Source organism: Pongo pygmaeus, chromosome 8 (genome assembly GCF_028885625.2).
Source record: "Pongo pygmaeus isolate AG05252 chromosome 8, NHGRI_mPonPyg2-v2.0_pri, whole genome shotgun sequence".
Taxonomy (NCBI): Eukaryota; Metazoa; Chordata; class Mammalia; order Primates; family Hominidae; genus Pongo; species Pongo pygmaeus.
In genome coordinates, this window is record NC_072381.2 from 70164888 (window position 1) to 70189048 (window position 24161).

The 24161-nt window shown below is 39.8% G+C and overlaps 1 protein-coding gene across 4 annotated transcripts in view; it reads left to right on the forward strand.

The window, feature by feature from the left end:
• ASCC1 (activating signal cointegrator 1 complex subunit 1) overlaps window positions 1–24161 on the forward strand; it is a 130720-nt gene that overhangs the window by 59257 nt on the left and 47302 nt on the right. For all 4 annotated transcript variants that reach the window (XM_054503425.2, XM_063670506.1, XM_063670505.1 and 1 more), the window contains exons 6-7: window positions 783–919; window positions 9477–9596. In XM_054503425.2, coding sequence (XP_054359400.1) covers window positions 783–919; window positions 9477–9596 — 257 coding nt within the window. The remainder of the gene's footprint in view (window positions 1–782; window positions 920–9476; window positions 9597–24161) is intronic.

Genomic DNA, 24161 nt, shown 5'->3' on the forward strand with positions numbered 1-24161 from the left:
CTCACTCTTGTAATCCCAACACTTTGGGAGGCTGAGGCGGGCGGATCATGAGGTCAGGAGATCGAGACCATTCTGGCTAAAACGGTGAACCCTGTTCTCTACTAAAAATACAAAAAAATTAGCCGGGCGTGATGGTGGGCGCCTGTAGTCCCAGCTACTCGGGAGGCGGAGGCAGGAGAATGACATGAACTCAGGAGGCAGAGCTTGCAGTGAGTCAAGATCATGCCACTGCCCTCCAGCCTGGGCAACAGAGCGAGATTCTGTCTCAAAAATAAATAAATAATTAAAAAATAAAGATATTAGATTGTCTTTTCGTTGTTGAATTGGAAGAGTTCTTTATATATTCCGGATACTAGACCTTTATCAGGTAAATTACTTGCAAATATTTCTGCCATTCTGTAGGCTTCTTTTCACTTTCCTGATAGTGTTCTTTGATGCACAAAAGTTTTTTAATTTGGTGAAGTCCAGTGTATTTTTTTCTTTTGTCGTCCATATTTTTGGTGTCATATCTGAGAATCCATTGCTGAATTCCAGGTCATGATCTATTTTGTTAATTTTTTTATATGGTAGGAGGTAGTAGTCTATCTTTATTCTTTTGCATGTGGATATTCTATTGTTCCAGCATCATTTATTGAGGAGACTTTCTCTATTGAATGGTCTTGGCACCTTGTGGAAAATCACTTGGCTGTAGATGTGTGGGTTTATTTCTGGGGACTCAGTTTTATTCTTGCCATTTGCCTTTGTATGGGCTGAGTTTCTTGTTTTTCTCCCTTTGATAACAGGATGATGGGGTTGACAGCAGCATTTTCCAGAATCCTAAAAAGCTTCATCTAACTATTGGGATGTTGGTGCTTTTGAGTGAGGAAGAGATCCAGCAGACATGTGAGATGCTACAGCAGTGTAAAGAGGAATTCATTAAGTGAGTAATCCTCAGGGATGGGGGTTGGGTGGTCTACCTGGGCTGGCTTCTTTTTGGTATTACAGACTTGTTTTTGAACCAGATGGTGTATAACATGGGAAGGACTCATGTGATTTGATGGAGCCCACTCAGGTAATCCAGGCTAACCTCTCATACCAGATTCCATAACCTTAATCACATCTACAAAAATCTCTTTGCCATGTAAGGTAGAATATAAATTCTAGAGAGTGGGACATCAACATCTTTGGGGGTCATTATTCTGTGTATTACAGTAACTCAAACATAACACGATTCTCTAGGAGAGTCTTCATTATATTTTAGAAACATTGAGTTTCTTTTTTTTTTTTTTTCTGTCTCCCAGGCTGGAGTGCAAACATTATAACACGATTCTCTAGGGAAGTCTTCATTATATTTTAGAAATACTGACTTTCTTTCTTTTTTTTTTTTGAGATGGAATCTTGCTCTGTCGCCCAGGCTGGAGTGCAGTGGCACAATCTCGGCTCACTGAAAGCTCTGCCTGCTGGGTTCTTGCCATTCTCCTGCCTCAGCCTCCTGAGTAGCTGGGACTACAGGTGCCCGCCACCATGCGCGGCTAATTTTTTGTATTTTTAGTAGAGACGAGGTTTCACCGTTTTAGCCAGGATGGTCTTGATCTCCTGACCTTGTGATCCGCCCGCCTTGGCCTCCCAAAGTGCTGGGATTACAGGCGTGAGCAACCAAGCCCGGCCTCTTTTTTTTTCTAATACAAATAATTTTATTTGATTCAGCAAGAATTTTAAAAAATTAAAACTTTTTTTATTTTATATATATATGTGTGTGTGTATATATATATATATATATATATATATATATATATATATATACTTTTTTTTTTTAGGGACGGGGTCTTGCTCTGTTACCCAGGCTAGCTAGTCTCAAACTCCTGGTCTCAAGCAACTCTCCTGCTTCAGCCTCCAAAAGTGCTGGGATTACAGGCATGAGCTGCCATGTCCAGCCAGTTCAGAAAGGATACCAGAAACAGTCTAAGCAATCTGTTTTGACTCAGGGAAAGCATTACTGTTCTGAGGGCAGAGCTGTTATTCTTTTTTTACTGTAAAATTTTAATTTACACATACATCTGACATAACAGCTTTATTTCAAAGAACCATATCTTCCCCTATTTACCTTTACTTTCTTCCTTTTACTTAAGATTGACAAAAGAGAGAAATGTGAAAGCCAATTCACTCAAATAGTTTTTTTATTCCATTCTTGTAGGCAGGCCCCATGCTGTTCTAACATGGCCTTATAGAAATGGTTTACCTGGTTCATTGGATAGAACAAGGTAAAAGGATCTAAAATTTTTCTCTAGTTATGTTGTATATGAAACTGTGTGGCCAAGCACGGTGGCTCACACCTGTAATCCCGGCACTTTGGGAGGCTGAGGCGGGCGGATCACGAGGTCAGGAGATCGAGATCATCCTGGCTAACACGGTGAAACCTTGTCTCTACTAAAAATGCGAAAAATTAGCTGGGCATGGTGGCAGGCGCCTGTAGTCCCAGCTACTCAGGAGGCTGAGGCAGGAGAATGGCGTGAACCTGGGAGGCGGAACTTGCAGTGAGCTGAGATCGTGCCACTGCACTCCAGCCTGGGCAACAGAGCGAGACTCAATCTCAAAAAAAAAAGAAACTGTGTAATTCAAACACTTTATGGGCCAGTTATCCTTTTCAACTAATTTTTTCAAAGACAAACTATTTTTCTTGAGCAAGATCATAAGCTGATAGGGTTTGCAGTCTTCTATCCTTTCTGAATCTCAGAGAGCAAAGAACACTTCTTGTCATGTTCTTTGCTCAGTAATGGACATACCTGTTTTCTCTAGATCTTACCTGAAATTCAAAATAATTTGGTGTTTGTCATTAGATACTTTCCGTTTCCCTTATATAAAGCAAAACATTATGCTTTATTTTACAAAGCAGGGCAGTTTTACCTGGTTTAAGGATCAGTTCTGATACTTTAACGTATTCCCAGTTTACTTTTTGCTAAACTAAACTGAAAGCTACTGCATTTCCTTGGCTGCCATTGGGATAATCCTGCTAAGAAAAAATTTAAAGGTAGATAAAATATTTGTTTAGAGAAGTATTTGTTCTTTTTACCTTATGAAAATCAGGTCACAGGTTTTTAATCACTGAAGGTTTATCCTAAGCTATGCAAAGATTTAGCTGAGTTCCTCCCTTTTATGTTTCTTGGTGCCTTTTGTGACTAAATGCCAAATCTGAGCCCTTTGAGCATGTCAGAGTTAGTGTGCCTAGGGAATAAAGAGCAGTTTTAATAGTTCCTCAGAATTTTTGACATGACAGTATGAAAACAGTAATTGTAGTTTTTCAAATTCAGCAAAGCTTTTGAAATAGGACAAAGTTACCCTGCCAAAAATCTGCAGAGCGTGCAAAAATTTGTTTAAAGATGCTCTTTTTAAAAAGCTGGAAAGATGTGGAACCGGCAAGTAAAATAAAACAAGCCTCCCCACCCTTCTTCTCCTAATTTCCCCCATCACATGCATTTGTTTAAAAAGTGCAAAACTGATTTACTTCTGAGAAGAGACTACTTCTTAAAAAAACAAAAAGGGTACTTCTGTTAAATCTCTGGTAAGTAAATCAGTAAATTGGATCATCGAATATTTTCTTGCTCTTTGACCTTAGTCTTTGTGCTTGGTATACTTAGAGAAAATGTCCATAAATAATGGCATTTCTAACCTGAACCTTTTATGGTGTAGTGGTCCCAAATTTAAATATGAAAGGAAAACACTGAAAAATGAACAGACTTGTACATAGTGTGCTGTAGTTTAATTTGATGGTTTTTAAAATTGGAGTATTGAAATAAATGTGGCTATATTGGAATTTGATTTAAACTGTGGAGCTATATGGCTATATTAAAGAAATGAGTAGTTGAGTATTCATTTTAAATTTGGGGGTAGTTTTTTAATTTGAAGGATGCTATGAGACCAAAAACAGGAGTTTTGTTTCAATTTTTCGGTGAAAGGCTCTTGTAGCTCTATAGATTTTGAATGAATTATTCAGTGTTTAGTGAATTCGGAAGCTCCGGCTGTGTCCCTGGTGACTTTTCTTTGTGAGATGTAGGACACAGACCGTGCACTGGCTCTGAGTATGGGGTCTGACAAATGTGCAGCTCTTCTTCAGTCCCAGCAGCACCCTCCTGTGCCTCAGTGTTTCCAGCAGGCCTGACGTCAAACCAAAGAAGTTTAAAGGGACTAGAAAGAGGAGAGAAAATACCCATGAACAAACATTAATGCCTGATTATTGCCTCACGTGTCATCTATTGGAAAGTAATTTGCTTACTGGTGTCCCAGATGTAATTGTTTGGCCACTAAGACAAAGAGTGTTTATCGGGCAAACCATCGAATTTCTATCCTGCTCTTTCATCTCCCTCTTGATAAATCTTAGGGGTAGGTAGAAAGAGTTTGTGTTTCTGCTCATAAAGCAGGCTTTGGATCCTGTTTCATTGTTTCTAATTTTTTTTTGTTCTTAGTACCCCATCTAATTCCAAGTATTTGAGGTAGTTAAGAGTGAGGACATGTATACAAAAGAAATGTTACAGTCAGAGATTTAGAAACCATAAGGATGGTATAGGGAGAAAATTCTACCTGAAAGTCAAGGTAAGGTAATAATTGTACTTGAGCATTAAAGTTTGGTACTATTTTCTGACACCAGTGTACTTGAACTAAATTACAAAAAGAAATACACCACTTAGTATAGTTCTTGTCTGATAAAAAGCAGTATGACAGTTTTTTTTATAGTTTAAAAAAATTTTCAGTTGTAAAATACAACATAAAATTTGCCATCATAACCATTTTAAGTGCATAGTTCAGTAGTGTTAAGTACACTCAGGTTGTTGTGAAGCCAACCCCAGTATAACAGTTTTTTCAGGAGAGTAACCTTTTCTGGTTCTCAATCCATCAAAAGTTTGTCATGTAAATCTTAATAAAGAATGCTGAATGATGATTGACAGTGTCTTTAACAGGAATTTTGCAGAAGATAAAAACATTGTTCATATGGGTCTTTCTTCTGTTGACCTTAGAAATTGCAGATATAACATTAAATATAACCCATTAAAAACATTTTAGTGGGAATCTAAGCCAATGGGTATGGTGATGCTATCTGGTGATTTAACTGTGCAGGGTGAGAGCTTTAAAAATGTTGGGGGATGTGTATTTAGTGTGAAACTTTTTTTCAAACAAACTTTTTTGACTTCATTTTGATAGGATTCAGTGGCAATCTTTCAAATTGAATTCTTTGGCTAGTACTTGGAATGGAGATACACTGTGTATTGATGGAAGCTACATACCTCAGATGACAGTTCAGAGCTTGGCTTGTGTTTTGAAACATTTCACTTCTTATTAGAGGTGGCTATAGGAAGACTTATTATGATCAGGGCTGTAATTTTTCTTAATTAGAAAAAGTATCTGGGCCGGGCGCAGTGGCTCATGCCTGTAACCCAAGCACTTTGGGAGGCCAAGCTGGAAGGATTTCTTGAGCCCAGGAGTTTGAGACCACCCTGGGCAACATGGAAAGAAAAGTGTCTGCCTAAAATAGTTGAGTTACTAGTTTCATACTGAGAAAAGTTTTGGTCTTATGCAATAATAAGGCCTTGAAGTATTAAGGGAATCTTTACTATTAGGATTCCTAGGCTACATAGAGCATCCCCATGACCTGGGTTCAATGTCAAGACAACTTTTTCCTTTTTTTCCAGCTGTCTTTTGATTGATCCTAAAATCCTTTTTTTTCTTTATTTTTTGAGATGGAGTCTTATTCTGTTGCCCAGGCTGGAGTGCAGTGGTGAGATCTCTGCTCACTGCAAGCTCCGCCCCCTGGGTTCACACCATTCTCCTGCCTCAGCCTCCTGAGTAGCTGGGACTACAGGCGCCCGCCACCACGCCCGGCTAATTTTTTGTATATTTAGTAGAGACGGGGTTTCACCGTGTTTCAGCATGTTAGCCAGGATGGTCTCGATCTCCTGACCTCATGATCCACCCGCCTTAGCCTCCCAAAGTTCTGGGATTACGGGCGTGAGCCACCGCACCCGGCCAAATCCTTTTGTTTTTAAGGCAGCACCACATTTTTACTTAATGACAATATAGCATGTGTATTATGCTGTTCTTGCATTATTGCTATAAAGAAATACCAGAGACTGGGTAACTTATAAAGAAAAGAGGTTTAATTGGCTCACGGTTCTGCAGGCTTGCAAGAAGCATGCTCGGCTTCTGGGGAGGCCTCAGGAAGCTTCACTTATGGCAGAAGGTGAAGGAGATCAAGCACATCACATAGCAGAAGCAGGAACAAGCAACAGAGAGTGGCAGGGGAGGTGCCACACACTTTGAAACAAGTAGATTTTGTGTGAACTCAGAGTGAGAGCTCATGTATCACCAAGGGGATGGCCCAAGCCATTGACGAGATCTGTCCCCATGATCCCAACACCTCCCACTAGGCCCCACCTCCAACCTTAGGGATCACAATTCAACAGGAGACTTGGGCAGGGACAAATATCCAAACTATTTAATATATCAGCCTGTGACCATATTCTTCTCAAAATTGTCCAGAACAGCTTCCCCCTTAAAACATCCATTTAATGTTTACCAGAGATTAATTGAACACCCATTTTGTATAAGTCATGGTGTCAGATTTTGAGGATATAGATGTGGATAAGATGGAGAAAGTGCCTATCCTCTTGGGGTTTGGAAAAGGCTGCGCAGTGAGCTGATTTTTAATTGGGTTTCAGCATGGCACAACAAGGCCTTTTCTGGTTGCAGTACAAGTTTCTTTATTAAGGGGTCCAGGAAGAAAACAGGATGGTGGGGCTTTACTTAGCACAAAGGTAATACATGTTAATTTTAGGAAAACCAGTAATTACAGATACACAAAAATAAAATATCATTTTGTAATCTTACCACTAAAAAATAATTACCATTAACACTTTGGATATGTATATGTATGTTTTTCCTTTGAGGTGTAATTTACTTACAGTAAAAATGCACAGATCTTAGGTGTAGTTGATGAGCTTTGACCAATGTCTATACCTGTGCAACCTCACCCAAATCAAGATGTGGAACATTGCCATCACCCCATGAGGGTCCCTCATGCCTTTTTCCAGTGAATTCACTTCTCCAAGAAGCAACCTCTGTTCTGATTTCTATTACATAGATTTGGTGGTTTGTTTTTAAATGTCCTATAAATAGAATTATTTAGTATATACACTTTTGTGTTTGGTTTATTTTGGATATTTTTTAAAATTTTAACTTGTTAATGGATAATACATTTATACAGTTCAAAAATTTAAAGTTGCAAAGGATACGCAGTGCAGTTTCTCTACCACTGAAATTCATCAGCCACCTGCTTTCCTCTCTAGAGGCAACCAGTGTACCACTTTCTCTGTATCCTTCCAGGGATTTTATAGATGTATAAACAAATATATATAACATATTTTTTTCATACCTCCATCTTTTGTACAAGTAGCATAGCATGCACATTGTTATAAACCTTTTTTAAAACTTAGAACTATAACTTATTATATCAGTTTTATATATCATTTTATAATATCATTTTATATCAGTACCTAAAAGCTTCCTTAGTCATACGTATAGTTTATTTATTGCTCTTAGTATTATAGTTTATCTAATCAGTACCATGTTATTTGACTTTTAGTCTGTTGCCAATCTTTTGGTATTCAAAACTTTATGCCTCATTTAAAATCCTATGCATAGGCCAAGTGCAGTGGCTCACACCTGTAATCCCAGCACTTTGGGAGGCCAAGGTAGGCAGATGTCTTCAGCCCAGGAGTTCGAGACCAGCCTGGGCAACATGGCAAAACCTAGTCTCTACTAAAAATATAAAAATTAGCCAGACATGGTGGCACATGTTTGTAATTCCAGCTACTTGGGAGGCTGAGGCACAAGAATCGCTTGAACCTGGGAGGTGGAGGTTGCAATGAGCCAAGATCATGCCACTGCACTCCAGCCTGGGTGACAGAGTGGCCCTGTCTCAAAAAAAAAAAAAAAAAAACCCTATGCATAAATTATTTCTCATAAATATAAGTGTATTCTTATTGCATCATGCTAAGAGGCACATATTGTCTGGTTGTTTCTTTTACTGTTAATATTCAGCTTGGTCAGTGGGTTCAGGTGTGGTCATCATGACCATTATTTATAGAGCTCCTGTTTAGAGAGGTCACTTTATATTTCCCCCAGCCTTTTGCCCAAGTTTTAGCAGTCATTGGTGATCATTGTCAAGATCTGTTATTTTATCAGGGGTTGCAAGATTCTAATTTCGTTGTTCCGTCTGCATTTATTAGTTTTGGAATTCTTCTGTAAAGGAGAACTTTGCTTTATCAACAGTTACACAAGTTGATGTGTAACTGAATTCAAAATTGTTTTCTTAGGATGGGCTCCTGGAAATGGAATTGCTTGGGGAAAGGGTTTTTATTGATGAAGGCTTCTCATAAATATTGACAGATTGCTTGTAAAGATGTGATATCAGGCTGAGCGCAGTGGCTCATGCCTGTAATCCAAGCACTTTGGAAGGCCAAGGTGGGAGGATCACCTGAGGTCTGGAGTTCAAGACCACCCTGGCCAATATAGCTAAACCCCATCTCTACTAAAAATACAAAAATTAGCTTGGCGTGGTGGTGGGTGCCTGTAGTCCCAGCTACTCAGGAGGCTGAGACAGGAGAATCACTTGAATCTAGGAGGCGGAGGTTGCAATCCGAGATCGTGCCATTGCACTCCAGCCTGGGCGACTAGCAAAACTGTCTCAAAAAAAAAAAAAAAAAAAAAAGGCCAGGCGTGGTGGCTCACACCTGTAATCCCAGCACTTTGGGAGGCTGAGGTGGGCAGATCACGAGGTCAGGAGATCGAGACCATCCTGGCTAACGTGGTGAAACCCCGTCTCTACTAAAAATACAAAAAAATTAGGCGGGTGTGGTGGCGGGCGCTTGTAGTCCCAGCTACTCAGGAGGCTGAGTCAGGAGAATGGCGTGAACCCGGGAGGTGGAGGTTGCAGTGAGCCGAGATCGCGCCACTGCACTCCAGCCTGGGCAACAGAGCAAAACTCTGTCTCAAAACAAAACAAAACAAACAAACAAAAAAGTAAATAAAGATGTGAGATCAGTTTACACCTCCACCTTTGTTATATGAGTGAAATGCTGTTTGTAACTTGTAGAAATAGTAGAGATGGGCGCCAGAGAGATGAGCCAACATAGTAAATGTCTTTATGGATCAAAACTGTCATCACTTGACTTTCTCTATGAGACAGTGCTAATAAACTGGTATTGGGATAAATGTAGTGTGACATTGGAAATACTTTCCAGTGTTTTCCAATTTGTGTGCATTGAAAATTTATTAATTTTGAAATTAGAAGGGCAATTAGATAATGTTAGGAAAAAACACAACTACTGTGTTTTTGTACACATGTAAGTAACATACATATTTGACTATGTGTATTAACCATGTTTCAAAATACAATAGCCCTCTTAACTTAAACAGTTATAGATATCTTAATGCTTTTTTCTTTGCAGTGATATTTCTGGGGGTAAACCCCTAGAAGTGGAGATGGCAGGGATAGAATACATGAATGATGATCCTGGCATGGTGGATGTTCTTTACGCCAAAGTCCATATGAAAGATGGCTCCAACAGGTATGTTTCTGGAATGTTTCTTTGTTTCAATCAAGAGGTATCTAAAAGCATCCTCAAAAGTTTGATTCATTTTGATTCCTTTTCTTTGAGTTCTTATTGTAAAGAACATGTTAATTATTTCTCTCTTTCTTTTTTTTTTTTAATAGTAAGTTAATCTCTTGAAAGAGGAATTTGTTGTAGGAAAAAGTATCAGACTTTAAGTCTGACTTTTAGGATGGGGGTCTTACTGTGCCCAGGCTGATCTCAGCGTCCTGGGCTCCAGGGATCCTTCTGCTTCAGCCTCCCAAGTAGCTGGGACTACAGGCGCGCACCCTGCACCAGGCTAATGTGGTAGCTACTGAGTTACTTGGATAACGGGTGTTGATAGTAACAATCTAGTCTTTTTGGAACTCAGTGGTTCCTTTGTGTTTTCCAGGATAAGAGGCAGGAAGGATGGCATTTTAGAGTGAGTTTCAAACGTGATGTAATGCAGTTGTAGTGGATACCAGGACAAAATAGGGATGAAAACTTTACCAACTTCATAGGGTTATTAATCTTAATTTTGGCTGGGCATGGTGGCTCACGCCCATAATCCTAGCACTTTGGGAGGCTGAGGTGGGTGGATTGCTTAAGCCCAGGAGTTCAAGACTGGCCTGGGCAACAGGGTGAAAGAAACTCTTATCTATACAAAAAAAAAAAAACCCCAAAAACAAAATTAGCCAGGCATGATGGTGTGCGCCAGTAGTTTCAGCTGGTCAGGAGCCTGAGGTGGGAGGATCACCTGAGCCTGAGGAGGTCAAGGCTGCAGTGAGCTGTGGTCACACCACTGCACTCCAGCCTGGGCGACAGAGCGAGACCCTGTCTTAAAAAAAAAAAAAAAAAAAAAAAAATTGGCCGGGTGCGGTGGCTCACACCTGTAATCCCAGAACCTTGGGAGACTTAGGTGGGCGGATCACAAGGTCGGGGGATGGAATCCACCCTGGCTAACACGGTGAAACCCCATCTCTACTAAAAAAATACAAAAAATTAGCCGGGTGTGGTGGCATGCGCCTGTAGTCCCAGCTACTCGGGAGGCTGAGGCAGGAGAATTACTTGAACTGGGGAAGCGGAGATTGCAGTGAGCCGAGATTGTGCCACTGCACTCCAGCCTGGCGACAGAGTGAGACTTCGTCTAAAAAAAAAATAAATAAAAATAAAAAGATTAAATTACTTAAATTATTTAAAATGCTTAAAATAGTGGTTGGCACAGACTTACATTATCAAAACATCAAAAAATGTTTACTCTTTTTTTTATTATACTTTAAGTTCTAGGGTACATGTGCACAATGTTCAGGTTTGTTACATATGTATACATGTGCCATGTTGGTGTGCTGCAGAGACCTTACAGACCACACTGTAAGAACCACTGGTCTAAGTAATATTTTATCTCTAACATTTTAAATTATAGTTTCCAGGGAATTGTAACTTTGGTTAGCACTTACTCTTGCCTGGCATGGTGCTTAGATCTTATTATTTCCATTTAGTCTTTGTAACATCTATGTAAGATAAATACTGTTTTTATGCCCATTTTATAGATCAGGGAAGTTCAGAGATCCTAAGTAATTTGGGTAAGGAACATATAGATAGCAAAGCTGTGCCCTGAACTAAGAAGGTTTTCAGTGTGTATATGCTAAGTTGAGTAGGATAGACTATGTTCCAATTCTTAGAGTGGAAAATTTAACTTAAAATTTATTATTTTAGGCCAGCCACAGCGGCTCATGCCTGTAATCCCAGCACTTTGGGAGGCCAAAGTGGGTGGATCATCTGAGGTCAGGAGTTCGAGATCAGCCTGGCCAACATGGCGAAACCTCGTCTCTACTAAAAATATGAAAATTAGCTGGGTGTGGTGGCTCATGCCTGTAACACAGCTGCTCAGGAGGCTGAGGCAGGAGAATCACTTGAACCCTGGAGGCAGAGGTTGCAGTGAGCCAAGATCGTGACACAGCACTCTAGCCTGGGCAACAGATCGAAACTCCATCACAAAAAAAATAAAAGGTGTTGTGAAATATCCACTGAATCCACTAGTGCAATCAACCAAGAACATTTTTGGATAATTCTCACCTCTTGTACTGCTCTAGTTTCTCTTTTCTATTGTCTATTCCTCTTCCTGAGAATAGCCACTTTTGTATTATTTCAAAAAGATTTGTAAATTCCCCTTCCAAAATCTAGGATGCCTAAGGGACTTATTCACTTATTTAATTTCATTAAAAAACTATCTGAATGCCTCCTTTGTGCAAGATATTTTGCAAGACTGTGCAGATTGATACAGAAGCTAGTAACACATGGCCCTGTTTTTAAGTACCATTCAACCTTTTTCTTTATGTGAAAAGACAGCTCAATTCAAGAACTGTGTGTAGTAAAATACATGTAATAAAGATACAAGCACTTAACTTTTTTTGGTATGCTTTCATATATAGTATTTTAAATCAAAGATTCCCTTAAATGATTGAATGTGAAATGCCTGACCTTTAAAAGGATGTAACCACTTAGATCAGATTTGTTCTTTGGAAACAGAGAGCTGGGACAGTGGAGTTACACTTACTAATGCATCCTTGGTTTGGTTGGTAAAGTGTGACTGGTAAGAAATTTGTTTAAGGAAGCTTTTACGTTAGCTAGTAGTCAGCTGTTAGGACTAATACCCTGAACACTGTGGCTATTCTGTTTTGTCTGTTACTCTCTAAACCCTCCACCCTTGTCCCTCTCAAAAGAATGGTTTCTCCCATTTTACTGAGAACATGAAACCACTGCCTCAACTTTCTCCTTTTCCCATCACAGTTCACCTATTTTCATCTCCCACACTCAACTCAATTTCCTTGTTTTTCTGAAAATGTTCACTCTGATGAGACTAATCCCTTTACTTATTCTCGTGACCCCATTTCTTCTTATCTCCTCAAAGACCTGACACCCTCAGTTATTCTGATCTGCAGGGCCTTTCTAGTCCCCTTTCCCCAGGCATTCTTTGAATACCTAGGATATGCAGGGCAGTAGACCATAGTGCATCTGTCATCCACAAGAGGCAGATGGCAGCCATTAAGATCCACTAGGGTGAGGCTGTGATTGAGATGCCAGGGCTGCCGGGAAGAGCAGGACAACTCTGCCCATGGATGGGCAAATCTCCTAAAGGAAGGCTTCATGGAGGAGGTTTCTTTGCTGAATAAAGAGTTTGCAGGCTAAAGGAGTACCTTTTTAGGAAATGGGAATAAATAGCAAATGCAAAGTCACAGAGGCACGAAAGAGCATTATTTTCCAATAGAATGTGTGAGATGGGAATGGGTTAAGGTGGGAGATGAGGCTGCAGAACAGGCAGGGTTTAGATTTAGAAGTGCTGTTATATGCCACTTAAAGGAAGTTTTTTTCCATTTGGTCATTTGTTTATTCAACAAAACTTTATTGAAAGCCTACTGTATCCCAGGTACTGTGTTATAGTCTGAGTATAGAGTAGTGAATAAAGCCGGACACAGCCATTGCTCCAGTGTAGTTTACAGACAAGTGGGGAAAACAGACATTAACAAATACCACATGAATATATTAATGTAATTGCAAAGTGGGATAAAGACTGAGCAAGGGAAAAATGATGCTCTGTAACAGAGGGAAACTATCATGGCAATTTAGGGAAGAGATTTAATAACACTTACCATTTTCACTGCTTTATCAAGATTAAATGAAACTTAAAAGAAAAAGCCTCAAGGAAAGCTTCTCTAAGGAATTGATGTTAAAAGCCTGTCTAAGGAATTGATGTTAAACTGAGATCTAAAGGAGTTGGAGTTTGCAGGCTAAGAGTGGTGGGAAGGTTCTTTCCAGCTTTTAGGCAAATGGAAGAGCAGAGCAAAAACCCCATGGCAAGAAAAAGCCTGGCAAACTCCAGATATAGATGGGGCATGAGGAGTAGGAAAGTGATACAGATGGCGACCTGAAGAAATTAGAGGGGTGCTTGGATTAAGGTAGAAGCAGTAGATAAGAGGAAAAAGATTAAATACAAACAATACATAAAAAGAAATCCACATCAAGATAGATCATAATGGAACTACAGATCATTAAAGACAAAGAGAAGATCTTGAAAGAAGCTACCTACAGAGGATTGACAATTATGACAACAGCAGACTTCTCAATAACAATAACAGAAGCCAAACACAGCAGAATAATATTTTCTCAATGTTAAAACAACCGGCAACCTGGAATTGTGTACTCAGGAAAAAATAAAATATTTAAACAACAAAGGTATGAAATAAAAACTTTCAGAGATGAACAAAAACGGAGAGAATTTACCACTGTGAGATAACCACAGTAAAGGAACTTCTAAAGGGTATATTTCGGAAAAGGAAAATGAATCCAGAAAGTCTGAGATATAAGGAGGCTAGTATGAGATGCAGAAAGCAATGGTGGGTAAATAAAATAGTCTGTATAAAATAATAATTTTATATTTAAGGGGGTGTTTAAAAATGATAGAACTAAAATATCAACTAACAGCAGGTAAATCAGGACTAAGGGGAATTCTAGAAATGAAGTATTCTAGAGCGTTTTTTTTAATTTCAAGGGAAAGGCAGGATATTAAGATATTAATTAACTTTAGATTTTGAAAAGCTAAATGTACATAGTAAAAATTTAAAAATAAGTCTAAAAATAGTGTAAATTCCAAACAAGTAGAGACAGAAAAAAGGGGACAAACACAAATTCAATCCAAGAAGGACAAGAAGCATAGGAAAAAGTGGAATGAGCAGAAATTAAGAAGTAAGGTGGTGGGAAGAAATCCAGACATATAATAATTACAATATATGTTAATGGAATAAACTCACCAGTTAAGAAAATATAGGATTAGATATAGCCAAAATTAAGTTATATGCTTTTAATAAGTGACATGTCTACATAAGGTTGAAATAGGCCACAAAGGAAAAAGATATATGAGGCAAACACCAAAAGAAAGTTGGCATAACTGAATTAATATCAAACATGATAAACTTAAAGAAAAAATGCAGCTGGCTGCGGTGGCTCACGTCTGTAATCCCAGCGCTTTGGGAGGCCGAGGCAGGTGGATCATGAGGTCAGGAGTTCAAGACCAGCCTGGCCAAGATGGTGAAACCCCGTCTCTACTAAAAATACAAAAATTAGCTGGGCATGGTAGTGGGTCCCTGTAATCCCAGCTACTTGGGAGGCTGAGACAGATAATTGCTTGAACCCAGGAGGTGGAGGTTGCAGTGAGCTGAGATCACGTGTGGGCAACAGAGTGAGACTGTTAAAAAAAAAAAAAAAAAAAAGAAAAGAAAAAATGCATTATTAGCAATAGAGAAGGCTATTACATATGATAAAGGGTTCATTTTACCAGGAAGATATAGCAGTTCTAAACTTGTATTGAGCCTAATAGAACAGCCTCAAACTAGATAAAGTGAAATTTGTATAGTTAATTTTTTATTAGGGAAAAACTGAGAAACCCTTCATCATAGGAGGAGATTGCAACCTATTTCTTAATTATTGGTAGATCAAGCAGATATAAAGTCAGTAAAGATACAGAATATTTTAACCATGAACAAGTTTCATCTAATAGTCATCTCTGGAATTATATGCCCAGTAATTAGAGAATTCATATTCTTTTCAGGCACGTGGAACAGTAGAAAAAAATTGATTACATACTAGATCACAAAGTAAGGCTTAGTACATTTTAATGAGTTGATATCTTACATATTATACTTTCTGACCAGAGATAAAACAAGGTTACCTGCAGTTATCAAGTTATTAGGAAATAATAAGGGAGTTTGAGGCGTGGTGGCATGCATCTGTAATCCCAGCTACTTGAGAGGCTGGGACTGGAGGGTTGCTTGAGCCCAGGGGTTTGACGCCAGTCTGAGCAACAGAGAGACCCTGTCTCTTAACAACAACAACAACAACAACAACAACAACAAAAAAAAAGAAGAGCGAGTTTAGTAAGGTGATTGACTGTAAAATCAGTGTAATAAAATTCTTTGGTTTTCTGTATACCAGCAGCAAACAGAAAGCAGTATCGTTTAAAATAAAACACATTTATAGTAGCAACAAAAATTATAAGGAAATTAGGAATAACTATGACAAAACACATTTAATACCTTTTTTTTTTTTTTTTTTTTTTTTCTGAGACGGAGTCTTGCTGTCACCCAGGCTGGAGTGCAGTGGCGCCATCTCTGCTCACTGCAATCTCCGCCTCCTAGGTTCACGCCATTCTTCTGCCTTGTCCTCACGAGTAGCTGGGACTACAGGCGCCCACTACCATGCCCGGCTAATTTTTCGTATTTTTAGTAGAGATGGGGTTTCACCATGTTAGCCAGGATAGTCTCGATCTCCTGACCTCGTGATCCACCTGCCTCAGCCCTCCCAAAGTGCTGGAATTACAGGCGTAAGTCACCATGCCCGGCCCATTTAATACCTTTTTGCAGGAGATTATAAATAAATTGAGAGACTGTATGAATTGTATGCAGTTGTATACTACATGTGTAATGGAAACGAAGTATCGGGAACAGGAGGGGGAGGTATTTAAAAGCCATTACTGTAATCCAGCTGAGAAGCAAAGAAGGCCTGAACTAGAGCAGTAGCAACGAGAATCACATGGATGCAAGAATAGTGAAATCTGGCCGGGTACAGTGCCTCACACCTGTAATTCCAGCACTTTGGGAGGCCGAGGCAGGCAGATCACCAGAGGTCAGGAGTTCAAGACCAGCCTGGCCAACATAGTGAAACTCTGTCTCTACGAAAAATACAAAAATTAGCCAGGCATGATGGCACATGCCTGTAATCCCAGCTCCTCCAGAGGCTGTGGCAGGAGGATTGTCTGAGCCTGGGAGGTGGAGGTTGCAGTGAGCTGAGATCACGCCACTGCACTCAAGCCTGGGCAACAGAAGAAGACTCCGTCTCACCAAAAAAAAAAAAAAAAAAAGTGAAATCTGCTGGATTTGGTAATTTTCTGAAAGTAGAGGGTAAGAATAAGATGAATGTGAACTCTCATGACTAAACTGGTTCATCTCAGGAATGCAAAGATGAATTAGGAACAGAAAAATCTAATAATATCCTACTAAATGGGTCAAATTAAAAAATAATAGCTAAGTGCATGGCTAAAAGACTTTTGATAAAATTTAATATTTTTTAAAGAAACTTTCAAAAAATAAAAATAGATACTGTCTAATATGATGTCTATTTTAAATCAACAATCATATTGAACAGTAATATACTAGGTTTATTCCCATTACAATCAGAAAACAGGGTTGCCTACATTTATCATTAATATTAAACACATTGTTCTGAAAGTTTTGGCTAATACCCCAGCTACAGAGACAATTTAAAAAAGTACATAGGTGTTATGTGGGAAAATTTTTTTAGAAGACCAATGGTCATTATTTGCAAATAAATAGCATTCTACTAAAAATACTTGTAAAAGCTTTAACATTGATAAGAGATCAGTAAAAGTGCTAATAAGTAGTTAGACAAAAGATAAATATCCAAAAATGAATAGTTTAGTACCTACAAAGTACCAGGCATTGTACCAGATACCATAAGGGAAACAAAAATGGGTACAATGGCTCTTATGTTAGGGAGCTTAAATCTATTCAGTAATTCATCTGTTACAAGGAAGGCTAATTTTAAAAGTAGAAGAAAACTAGGTAGGTGTTTGATAAGAGACATGAGAAGGTCATTGCTGGTAAAAGTATAAATTAATATAAGCTTTCTAGAGAGCATATTGGCCTTTTACTCCCAGAGTTTTATTTTGTATTTCTTAGACTTTGCTGATTTTCCCTGTAGGAATTTATCCAATGGAATTAATCAGAAATATGGACAAATATCTAAATGAAGATCCCGATTACAGTATTGTATATAACAGTAAATACTGGCGGCAGTCTAAATGGTCATCAAAATCAAATTGATGGAAAATAAACTGTAGAACATCTGTAGAATAGAGAATACTGTGGCTTGACTAAACATTATATCTTGGGAAAGTATTCACTGTAGATTATTATGTGTTAAAAAGAGATTACAAAGCAATTTGTATACTGCCTTCTATCTCAAAAGTGGGAAGAGAGAGCAGTAGAAGAATAAGTCAGTTAGCCTGGATACATAAACAATTTACCAGTCGTTATTTCTGGATAACAAGTAACTTTTTTCTTTTAGCTTGTCTGAGATATATATATCTCTCTCAGATAGAGATATATATATAAACAATTTGATGTTATACTTGGTATATTTGGTTAGGTCCAGGTTAGTGGTAATTAGTATGTGCTTGTAAGTGGTAGAATTGTGGTTTGACCCAGCTCTGTTTGACTGTAAAGCCTGTGCTTGTGGGACAGAAAGAGGACATTAAAAATAAGTGGATATAGTCTACTCTTTTGAGACGTTTGGTGAAAAGGTGAGAGAGGTATATATGTGTGCATTAAATTCCACAATGGTGCAGCCCAGCATCACTATACATAGTTTGCCATCTTCCTTTCACAGCCAAGCCTCTTTTTACATTGTTTTTGCCTATAAAAATAAAATCTTACAGATGGGTGAAGTGAAAATTAAACAGTTCCTTTTCCCCCTCCTCCAACTCTCGAGTTTTCCTCCCCAGAGCAAATACCGAGAGTCATTGTCTATGCATATAATTTTACATAAATTGATCACATTACACATATATTTCTGCAGTTCATTCTTGTGAAATATAACCTACACATTACTTTTATGTTAGTGAATATAGATATTATGAAATACTACTACATCAGTCTAAGCAATAGCTTATGTACCATAGGACTTTGCTTAAAAATCTTTCATCATTTCTCATCATCTTTTGAATTCATAATCCTCAGTCTAGCATTCAAGATCTTCCAGTATGACACCATCTTAATACTTCAGCTTTATCTCCCACTATCTAGTCCCTGCCCTGGGCCCCAGCCTGCTTCATTATTGGTTGTTGATCTTTTGTTGTTAATATTGTTTCTTGTGACTGAAATTTCCCTTATATTACTCCTCTTTTGTCCAAATGCTATTTCTCTTTCCTCTTGCCATCCTTTCTTCTTTTTCTTAAATAGACTGTAAGATTCTTGGGGGCAGCGAGTTATGTGTTATTCGGCTGCCTTTTGTAATGCATGACATAGATGTTCGAAGAATGTTTGTTTTTTATTCATTCAACTGATGTAAAAAAATGCATTGAGTGCAGTTAGCTTCTTATCCTAAGCCCATCCTCCTTGTAACCTATACTGGTCCTAACCCCACTATAATCTCTTCCACTTTTAAATTACCCAAAACACTCTGTATCGCTTATGTTATTACCAAAATCTACTTTACAGTCTCATATAAAAATAATAACAAAATTTTATCTTAGTGGATTGTAGATCTATTAAGGACCATCTTTGCTTAGTTTTTATTCTTGTAGTCACTAGGATAATGTCTATACACAGTGAGCACTCAGGAAGCATTAATTGGATGGAGCTGAATTAAATTGGGAGGGAAAGCCCAAACAAAAGCCTGAAATTTACACTTTCTAGGCAGTCAGTGATCATTCTGCAGCAAACACCTTATATGTAAAGATGGTCCTGGAATGCTTGAGCTTTATAGCACTTACAGGCCTTTAAACTAAGAGCTTAGATTTAGTGCATTAATAACTGGCTTCTGTTTTCAAATCCAAAACACTATCTGAGTGATAAAGCTGCTTAAGAATAATTCATTCCTTTTTTCATAGCAACTCTGTTATATTTAATTTGCTTATTAGGAAGCAAAGGCATAGAGAAGCTTTGTGATTTATTCATAAACAGGAAAGGATCAATAAAATAAGAATTGAAATAATATACTGTTAGAAATGGCTGGGTGCAGTGGCTCACGCCTGTAATCCCAGCACTTTGGGAGGCCAACATTGGGTGGATCACGAGGTCAGGAGATCGAGACCATCCTGGCTAACACGGTGAAACCCTGTCTCTACTAAAAAATACAAAAAATTAGCCGGGCACGAGTGGCGGGCACCTGTAGTCCCAGCTGCTCGGGAGGCTGAGGCAGGACAATCGCTTGAACCTGGGAGGCGAAGGTTGCAATGAGCTGAGATTGTGCCACTGTACTCCAGACTGGGCAACAGAGTGAGACTCCGTCTCAAAAAAAAAAAAAAAAAAGAGAGAAATATAGTGACATATTGTCAACCTGAAATTTAGTGGTTATGTCCAAGTACCCTTAAGCTCTCTTAATAGAATTCCAGAATATTTGCTATCTGTGAATTCATTCATGAATGCATGTAAACTGTTGAGCGCTGATTATGTGCCAATTAGGCATTAGTTTAGGTGCAGAGGTAAAACAGTGAATAAGACAAAGAGCCAGTCTTCATGGAGTGCACAGTGAATTGAAAACAGATCAAGTCGGGCGCGGTGGCTCACGCCTGTAATCCCAGCACTTTGGGAGGCCAAGGTGGGCGGATCACCTGAGGTCAGTGGATCAGCCTGGCCAACATGGCAAAACCGCATCTCTGCTAAAAACACAAAAATTAGCTGGGTGTGGTGGCGAATGTCTGTAATCCCAGCTACTTGGGAGGTGGAGGTTGCAGTGAGCCAAGATTGCGCCACTGCACTCCAGCCTAGGTGACAGAGTGACTCCATCTCAAAAAAAAAAAAAAAAAAGAAAGAGGAAACAGCACAGGCTGCCTGTAGACTTGGATTCTGGTTCCTCTGTCACTGACTGAGCAACCCAGCTTCTCTGCATCATTTCCTCCTGTGTAAAAAGAGCAGGTTACACTAGAACTTTTTAAAGGATATTAGTCCCTTCAAAGTTTTGAGTCTGTAAATTGTCAGAAATCCTAGTTTTCCAGAAAGACAAAGGTGGAAACTGATTTCTTTCATGTAATCTGTTTAGTTTACTTACTCCAGTATTTCATGCTTCGTGTTTCATGTTCAGTTTTATATAGCTGAACTCCCTGTCTACTTTTTTTCTCCAAGAGATTAAGGGGGAAAGTGAGGAATTATTCTGTTGTAATTTGTAACTGAAGTGCAATTTGCGGTGCATGGTTATATTCAGACCTAAGTTATATTTAGAAATATTATGGTTCAGCCAGGCACAGTGGCTCACACCTGTAATCCCAACACTTTGGGAGGCCAAGGCAGGTGGATCATTTGAGGACAGGAGTTTGAGACCAGCCTGGGCAACGTGGCAAAACCCTGTCTCTACTAAAAATACAAAAATTAGCTGGTGGTAGTGGCGCACGCCTGTAATCCCAGCTACTCGGGAGACTGAGGCAGGAGAATTGCTTGAGCCTGGGAGGCAGAGGGTTGCGGTGAGCCGAGATCGTGCCACTGCACTCTAGCCTGGGCGAGAGAGTGAGACCCTGTCTCCAAAAAAAAAAAAAAAAAAGAAGAAGAAGAAATATTATGGTTCTTAGATGGTGTTAATCAGAAACTTTTAAAAGCAGTTTATCTGAAAATTTTTTCTGATTATGTAACCTCACCATCTATAGATATACATTTAACACAAAAAGGTTAAGTGTTTATTTGTGCATGGTGAGGTTATGTTTTCCTTTTTATGCTTTTCTGTACTTTTTTCATATGTTCTATAATGAGCTTGTATTATTTTTGTAATTGGGGAAAAAGATTAAGATAACTACATAAGGAAGCACAACATTTCTCTTAACTGGTTTCCATGCTTTTAGTTTTTTTTTTTAGTTTTTCCTTATGTTTCTTGCTTTTTTTTTTTTTTTTGGAGATGTAGTCTTGCCCTGTCACCCAGGCTGGAGTGCAATGGTGCGATCTTGGCTCACTGCAACCTCTGCCTCACGTGTTCAAGCTATTCTCTTGCCTCAGCCTCCCAAGTAGCTGGGATTACAGGCATGCACCACCACACCCATCTAATTTTTTGTATCTTTAGTAGAGATGGGGTTTCACCATGTTGGCCAGGCTGGTCTCGAACTTCTGACCTCGTGATCTGCACGCCTTGGCCTCCCAAAGTGCTGGGATTACAGGCGTGAGCCACCGCGCTTGGCTTGTTTCTTGCTTCTTAAAAACTGTCATTGATGGCCTGGCATGGTGGCTCACACCTGACATCCCAGCGCTTTGGGAGGTCAAGGAGGGAAGATCGCTTGAGGCCAGGAGTTCAAGACCTACTTGAGCAATATAGTGATACCCCGTCTCTACAAAAAGTTAAAAAAAAAATTAGCTGGGCATGGTGGTATGTCCAGAATTGGTTCCTTCCGGTGGGTTCTTGGTCTTGCTGACTTCAAGAATGAGGCCGCAGACCCTCGTGGTGAGTGTTACAGTTCTTAAAGATGGTGTGTCCAGAGTTTGTTCCTTCAGATGTTCAGATGTGTCTGGAGTTTCTTCCTGCCAGTGGGTTTGTGGTCTTGCTGACTTCAGGAGTGAAGCTGCAGACCTTTGCAGTGAGTGTTATAGCTCTTAAAGGTGGCGCATCCAGAGTTGTTTGTTCCTTCTGATGGGTTCGTGGTCTCACTGACTTCAGGAATGAAGCCGCAGACCCTCGTGGTGAGTGTTAGAGCTCATAAAGGTGGTGCAGACCCAAAGAGTGAGCAGCAGCAAGATTGATTGTGAAGAGTGAAAGAACAAAGCTTCTACAGCATGGAAGGGGGACCCAAGTGGGTTGCCGCTGCTGGCTTGGGTGGCCAGCTTTTATTCCCTTATTTGACCCCGCCCACATCCTGCTGATTGGTCCATTCTGATTGGTCCATTTTACAGAGTGCTGATTGGTGCATTTATAATCCTTTAGCTAGACACAGAGCGCTGATTGGTGCATTTTCACAGAGTGCTGATTGGTGAGTTTATAATCCTTTAGCTAGACACGGAGCGCTGATTGGTGCGTTTTCACAGAGTGCTGATTGGTGCGTTTACAATCCTTTAGCTAGATACAGAGCGCTGATTGGTGCGTTTTTACAGAGTGCTGATTGGTATGTTTACAATCATTTAGCTAGACACAGAGTGCTGATTGGTGCGTTTACAATCCTTTAGCTAGACACAGAGCGCTGATTGGTGCGTTTTCATAGAGTGCTGATTGGTGCGTTTACAATCCTTTAGCTAGACACAGAGTGCTGATTGGTGCGTTTTTACAGAGTGCCGATTGGTGCATTTACAATCCTCTAGCTAGGCAGAAAAGTTCTCCAAGTCCCCCACTCAACCCAGGAAGTCCAGCTGGCTTCACCTCTCAGTGGCATTCACTTGTAGTCCCAACAACTTGGGAGGCTGAGGCAGGAGGATAGCTTGACCCCAGGAGTTCAAGGCTGCAGTTAGCTGTATTGTGCTACTGCACTCTAGCCTGGGCAGCAGAGTGAGATCATGTCTCTTAAAAAAAGAAAAACCACAACAACAACAAAAAACAACCCTCGGTTTCCTATGGCTTACGAAGTAAGAGTCCAATGCTGCCTGACCCATGTGGCCTTCACAGCTTGGCTTCAGCCTGCCCTTCTGTTTCACTGCTACCCTTCCCTTTCTACAGATTTTCTCCAGTCCTTGAATGTATTGTGTTCTTTGACATTCAGTCTCTCAAATACTCCGGAGAAACATTGTTTTAGAATCGCCTTCACTTCTTTGACTCCCTTATACCAGAGAATCTCACTTCTCACCACTTCCAGTGCCACTGTCCCAGCCACCTGGGTGATTGCCACAGCCTCCTAACTGCCTTCCTGCTTCTGTCCTGCCTCCACTGCTGCCTGTCCTCCACACAGCAGCCAGATCATGTCAGTCTTCTGCTGAACACCCTCCAAAAGCTCTCACCCCACTCTGTAACTACTGAAGTCGTTCCATGGGCCTGAGAGCTTCGGCTAACCTGGTCACACCTCTCTGACTTCGTCACTTCTCTCTTCCTAGTTCCACTGCAGACACTGGCATCCTTTCTATTCCTCAGTCCTTCTGTGCATATGCCCGTCTCAGATATGTGTATTTGCTGTTTCCTCTCTCCAAAATGCTTTTCCCTCAGGTCTCTGTCAAATGTCACTTTATTAGGGAGACCCTTCCTGATTACTCTACTTAACATAGTGCACCCACCCCCATTCACACTCTACTCCGTCTCTGCCGTTTCATCTCCTTCAAGGCATGTGGCACACCGAGGTGTGCGTGTGTGTTTGCTTGTTCCTCCTACCGGAATGTGAGCTGCACAAGGGTGGGGCTTGTTTTGTTCACTGCTGTGTTCCTATCACCTGTGAACACACCATCCTTTGAGGTCTTGTTCTGTCCATTTCCCCTATTGCCTGGTTTCCTTTTCTTTCTCTGTTGGATAATTTCTTGTCAGTAAGCATTTGCAACTTTTTCTCCTCATTGAAAACACACACAGCCCTTACTCAACGCTGTATCTTCAGATTCCCCAGGTATTCGTTTCTCTCCTTCAAGTTTCTTGACAGAGTTATGTGCACTTCCTGCCTTCCCTCCTCTCTGGCTCCTCCGTCACAAGATTTCTATCCTCAGTGTGCTAGCAAAACTGCTCTGATAGAGGACTCTAATTGTGAGAAACAAGGAGGCATATTTTTGCTTTTTTTCTTTTCTCTAGTGTTGTACTGTACGGTTATTCCTTTTTTCCCCCTTGTAATTCTCATTTCAGCCTCTCTGAAGTCTTCCTGTTCTTATTTCCTCATCCGTATCAGTTGTCTTT